The 6,376-nt window shown below is 47.0% G+C and overlaps 1 protein-coding gene across 4 annotated transcripts in view; it reads right to left on the bottom strand.

Annotated features, from left to right (window-relative positions):
• The window catches only part of Ano2 (anoctamin 2), a 372,934-nt gene that overhangs the window by 253,162 nt on the left and 113,396 nt on the right, over positions 1-6,376 (bottom strand). For all 4 annotated transcript variants that reach the window (XM_012517437.2, XM_023703730.1, XM_023703729.1 and 1 more), the window contains 2 exons: positions 5,105-5,160; positions 4,104-4,145 (listed from right to left, as the gene is read on the bottom strand). In XM_012517437.2, the coding sequence (XP_012372891.1) occupies positions 4,104-4,145; positions 5,105-5,160 (98 nt within the window). The remainder of the gene's footprint in view (positions 1-4,103; positions 4,146-5,104; positions 5,161-6,376) is intronic.

Raw genomic sequence — 6,376 nt, 5'->3', positions numbered from 1 at the left:
TAATGAATAGAGGGATTTGTTCTAATGGTGTTTGTAAATAGGATATCAAGTCCGCATCTTGTACAGCAATTAACCACTAGGAAGAATATATGCAATGTGTTAATTATTGAAAGTGTCGTACCAATTTGGTTTGAAACTGTCTCATTGGTATTTGTTTCTCAATAAAATTATAGGAAAAAAAATTCTATCCACAGCTTGAGCACAGGGAATGATGAGCCAAGAAGATTGCTTAAGTTTAATATAGATGAACTAGGAAAACACAGAGGAGGGAATCATTAGGCTGCCCCTGAGAAAACACTGGGAAGAAGCTTTAGAGACTCACATTGGGAAGGTAGGAAAGTACCCATGCCAGATGTCTGCATGGATCTTACTAGGAAGCCCACACGCTCTCCTGTCATCTTCAGGGGAGTCAGGGAGGGAGAGGTGCACCAGAGCCTTCCCCACCTCCAAGGATCTTCCATCACCCACAGTCAAGATTAAGTGGGTCATAATAGGCTCCAGGCCCCAGCTCTCAGAAGGTGCTAGGAGCCAGGGTGCAGGAAGGTGCATTCTAGAGTGTCTGCCCCAAGAGGAGCAGCACAACACAGGTAAGGTACGGGGTTCCACCATGGGAACATCTAACAGTCTCTTCCAACTTGCAGAGTCTAGAATATTCTACTGTAACTCTTAGCAAATCCACTTTCTCCTTACAACCTATCTTCTCTTCGCCAACCATCCAGGTTTGCAATTACATGAGAGCGAGGCTGTGGCTCCTTCTTAATGGACAGCGCCCCACTGCTCACTCCACTCACTTTTCGTATTCTCCCATCTTAGGTTTTTCTAACACTGGATGACTCCACATGTATCCCCAAAGCTCTGTGACAAGAAACAACACACAGGGATTTCCCACCAGACAGATCCATGCGTACAAGCAGTGAGGTCAGCTCCCTGGAGGACTACGCTTGACAGCAGGTCACTAAGTCAGGTCCTTAAATCCTTCCTAATGCCAGGGTAAGGGCAAAGTATGTGGGATCATGATCCTCCCTGTGGCTACTAACTCCTGAGACAGCAACTTGAAAAATGCCCGTGGGAGATGAGGAGGCGCCGGCAGGAGGAGCCTCAGAGGCACTCGTGGGTTGAGTGTGGGCTTGAATGCAAAAAATACAGCAATGTCACCGGGCAAGGCTTCACCATCTCCACAAAGTCACGTTAAAGCTGGAGGCCTAGAAAACTAATTCTCAAGAGAACTCAAAGCCCCAATTTCCATCCTTGTCTGAAACACAGGATCTTAAAATGTAGGACTGACTCCTTTCACACATGAGTGAATGAGTGAATCGCTAGACAAGACAGCCTCCAGCAAAAGCTGGGCAAAGGCCTGGCAAAAAAGGATAAGGAAGCTCACATTGTCCTGTGTGCCTTGGGCTCTCTACTGTGAGCAAGCAAGGAAATCACAGCGAGTCCGCATGGGCCCAGCAGCCTCTCTGGAGTGACCATCACTTGTCTGGAGTCCTTGAGGACACGAGGCAGCTTTAGCAAACATGGAAGCAAGCGGCTGCCAGAAGCCAGGAGAAGTCCATCTGCCCTCAGACCACTCCCTCTTCGAGTTGCCCTGGCTTCTAGGAAAGCAGTAAATCCCTGCTCTCCCGAGGGAATGAACTTCCTAATTACCTGCTGGGAAGGAAGAGGAAGGCTGCCAGCTCCTACCTGGGCTGGGTCACCCAGTCGGTAGGCAAGCTGCAGTGGAAGCAGATTGCCACCCTCCAGGGCTTTCAGGCTTTCAGCTTGCTTACAGTCTGTCTGGGTGAGCCAGGGACTTGGGCAGATCAGAGGAACCACTACAAACTGCAGGGAAAGAATGAAGCGCAACATGCAGGCACCAGGAGGGTGGGCAGCGGGGGTGGGGGCAGTGCGAGCCACCCCCAGGCCCGAGGCTACTGTGTAGTCCTCAGGGCTTCTCCACACCCCAGCTGCACATGCAGGAGTCCTCCCTTGTATGTAGCCAGAGCATCCCTCAGCCGTCTCAGAGGACATCTAATGTCACAGCATAAAGCATGAGTAACTGCGCTGCACATATTCTGAGGGGTTTTCTCCTCTGTTGAGATATGATGTAGGTAGCACATGTGCACCACTGAAAAGAATCAATACCCCAGCACCAAAGTGAGAACGCCTCTCTCTGCACCAAAGAAGCTGTAGCTATGTCACTAGGACCTTGGTCCGCATTTGGATACCAAGGCCTTAGTCCTGGCCTCACCATCATTTGTGAGCCTCCCAGGCTGTCTCCTGTCCTGGGTGGGTTTCAGTTTCCCCACCCAGTTGAAAAGAAAAGCAGCTCATACTCTCCCTCTTGCCTTCTTTCTTCCCCCATGATGGCAAAACACAGTTCCCCACCCATGACCCAGACAGAGAAAAGTGAGGACCCAGAACTGGCTAACAAACCCAAGACCAACCCCACGGAGGGGTCCTGCTGGCTCACAGACACTTGCCCACCTTCACAGAGCAACCTGCTCAGAGCAGCTTTGGCAATTGCTCCCTGACACTGAACTCCACCTGCCCAGACCTGCCCTACCTCGCAGCTCCCACCTACCTACCAGCTGGTTGCGGACCAGCAGCATTCTACTGGCCTAAGCAAAAGGCTTCCTAGGAGGAAAACTTGTCCTTAAAATGCATTGTTGTTGTTGTTGTTAATAATAAAATCATTTCATTCCAAAGACAAATACACATGTGTTCTGGACCGTCTGCAGTTTATTTCTCTCTACCAGTGCTGATAGTATAAGGGTCTCTTGATTCCTCCCATGAGTTACTGTGCAGTCTGCAATGTCCCGGGACAGGCTGGGTCACCACAACCCAGCAGGAGGTGCCTAGGGTGAGCAGAGGATGGTGATTGCCGTTTAAAGGGGAGGAACATGAAACGAAAGTGTAGGAGGACAGAAAATGGTTGTGAAGAGAGGTGAGATGTGGGGAGAAATGCTCCCTCCTTTCCCTTTAAATTTGATGCGGGACTTTTCAGGAAATTAAACACCGAGACTATTAGCATCAGATAGAAAACAGATGAGGTTAAGGCATCAAAATACTACAGCAGATTCCCTGAGCGGGCAGAGAGGGGACATGTGTAAGCAATCACAGCAGTATTTCTGGAAAAGACCTTTTATGTTTTTAATACTTAACACTTCATAACAGGGACTAATAGGAGGGATAAAAAGAAGCCTGCTCAAAAAGCAGCTTGGGAGATGAATGGTTTTCCAGACAACAGAGTTGGGAGAAGGAACCTTCTTGAGCTTTGGTCCCTCATCCCGCCTGCCCTCGCCCCCATCCTCTGCTGCTGATGGTTGGGCGTGAGGGTGGGCAAAGATGGCATGAGGAGCAACACCTGGGTCCCCACCAAAGCGCCTGGGACCATGCTGTAGGTGCTGGGTAATGGAAATGGGGTGGAAACACAGCCACCGAGCCAGTGTATCACAAGCAAAATGAGGAGATGAAGGCAGAGGCCTGGAGGCGTGCTGTGCAGTGAGGAGCTAAGGGACTCTGCCCCTCCCCTCTCTGTAACCTCGGATTTGAGCTTCTTAGAATACGCAGCATCACAGAGCATCCTCCTTCAGCTTTTGCACCTGTAATTTGGGAGTGGTGAGATTCTATGAGCCTGTCTATAGCACAGGAAAACGTAATTTAAAAATGACTACAAAAGAAGCCACAGTGGTATGGACAAGTGGGCATTTGGGGCAGGGACACTAGATTTGGGGAGCAAGGTCATCCAGAGCACCTGTCTGCGAAATCTTGAGCAAGGTGCTCAGTTTCTCTGTGTCTTGGTTTCCATATCTGTAAACTAAGGAATTTGGGCCATCCTTGCTTCTTAATTGATACTATACTGTCTTGTTGAGGAGGTGGGATAGGTCCTTAGTGGATGACTGCCAGGTCTGTTTTGAATGGTTAGCATTGCTAGTCCCCCAGGAACTGCCAGGAACACTCCACAACACACACAGTCATGGTCATATCCAGAAGTGACCCTCACACTTCCAAATGCTTGGGAGTGGGCCAGCTATAGAAATAAAACACTAAAAAACAGATAAATATTTGTAACCAGTTCACTACGCATCCATAGTGTCCCCCACAGCACAAAGCAGGCTTACCTTTCTGTCATTCATATCATCTCCTGGACTGTCATATTCACCCTGTAGAAGAATAAGGGATGCCAGATAAGGCCAATGAAAGTATCAGAAACAGATGCCACATGAGAAAGAATTTTCTTTTTTTATCCTCTAGTTTCATCTCTTTTTTCATTTCCATTTAAGGAAGGCCAAAACATTGGCATGGAAAGGGGCCAATATTCCATTTTCTTAGTCATCACCACTTGTGATGTGTACTGGGATAGCTTCTCACACAAGGATGCTTTCCTTCCAATGCTTTAGACAAAAGCCTGTTCCTATGCACAACAAAGGCAAAGCTCTCCTGCCCAGATGTAGGCTGGCACATCATAGGAAAATCACCACATGCCATAGCATGACCACTCCTGTTCACAACTGGTACAACTGGGCTTTTTATACCACAGCAGACAAGTCAGGAAGGGAGACCCCCATCGAAGCTATTCCTGTTGGGCAGTCTCACATGGCACCACTGCATGACAGACACTAAAGATGCAACCCATCCAAAGAAGGGCAAAGACAGGAAGTATGCAGTTCAAGAGCCAATTGAGTCCTTCATGAATTGTCTTGACAAATACCATAGCATTGCATCATGGGATGTACATAACATTACTCCCAGCCAAGGAATGCCTCCAACACACTGTGTAACCCCAGTACCCTTGAGTTTCTTTCCATAGCCTTCACCAGTCTCTCTTCTCTCCCGCATGTGAGGGCTTTCTGCTCACACTTCGACCAGGACAAAGGCAGAGAGTTTAGGAAAGCGCAAATAAAAACCAGCTCCTTTTGCCAGTTCCACTAGAAACACAGTTCTAGACCACTGGCAAAATTAATCTGAGCATTATTGCCAGCACCAAGTGGGCCACAGTCTGATAAGGTATTTTAATGTCATAATTCTCTTTTCCTCTCCCTGCATACATTCATCCATCGCTGTGACATGTGTTGTTCAGCTTCTGGAAGACTTAAAGCACTCCGATGGCAACAGTACTTACATCATGAAGTGGGTAGGCAGCCTCATAGATATTGTTTGCTATCAGAGAGTTAATACCTAGAGAGGAAAAGAAAGGGAGATTAATAACCCAAAGGGCTATAGAGGAGATGGAGATAGATAGATAGATAGATAGACAGACAGACAGACAGACAGACAGACAGATAGATAGATATCATAAACTCTCACCCACCTCCCCGCTAGGAGTCTCTGCATTCTCATCTATAGCCTTCTGGTCTAGAATCTTTTGTCCAAGCCTTAGTTCTTAACAGAATAACCCTCATTTCCCAAATACAATGTCATGCTTTCAACTCAAGTATGTTCTCTCAAATTTCACATTGTTCAAAAACTCAGACACTTCCAGCCCAAACACTCTGCACCCCCACCAGCATCAAATGGCCCCTCAAAAGTGAGAGGCCTTTGCATTCATGACAGCATGGGCTTGGCTGCACAGACACATATGACTCTGATCAATAAAAGCTAGAGCCAGAGATGCCCCCAACTCCCAGGAGCCAAATTCCTGCCCTCTCTTGCTCCTTTCCATAGCAGTGCCTGTTCCACCTTCTGCACCTCAGCTCCCCTGAGATCTGCAGCTTTCGGTGAGTACCAGCTTCCCTGAGGTCTGGGCAACCTTGGGACTTGCTAGGGACTCTCTAGGGCTCCCCTTTCAGCAGGATCATGAGGCAAAACTATTTTTATGATAGTACTGAGACATTTTGCTATTTCATTATTTTCTCACAAGTATACAGTGGGGTTTTATGCTATGTAATAACACTATCCCCTGGTGGTGAGTGGAAAGTGTGCTTGTGGTTGGTTGGTTGGTTGATTGGTTGGTTGGCTTATTGTTTGATTGATTGATTGATTGATTGATTGATTGTGACAGTGTCTTGTCATGTAGTTCGATCTAGCCTTGAAGTCACTACACAGCCCAGGCTGACCTCAAACTTAATGGCAATCTTTCTGCATCAGCCTCCCAAGAGCTGGGATTGCAGGGGTGCACCACCACATTTGACTTGTTTGTATATTCTTGTGAATTGGATGGACATAATAGCTTCATAATGCATGGATGGATGGAAATATCAGAGTTATTCTCATTAATTTGTACAACTAATATGTGGTAATAATTATAAGAAAGGAATATTTTGAGCCAAAACATTTTCCCAATTTTAAGTTCTAAAAGAATAAATGCTGAGCAGGAGAGATCACTTAAAATTCTTTCAATAGTTTTTGTAAATGTAAAGGTGCCCTGAAACAAAAAAGTTTGTAAACCACACAT

This window comes from Octodon degus, unplaced genomic scaffold (assembly GCF_000260255.1).
Source record: "Octodon degus isolate 3935 unplaced genomic scaffold, OctDeg1.0 scaffold00178, whole genome shotgun sequence".
NCBI lineage: Eukaryota > Metazoa > Chordata > Mammalia > Rodentia > Octodontidae > Octodon > Octodon degus.
This window is presented reverse-complemented; position numbering and strand designations above follow the sequence as displayed.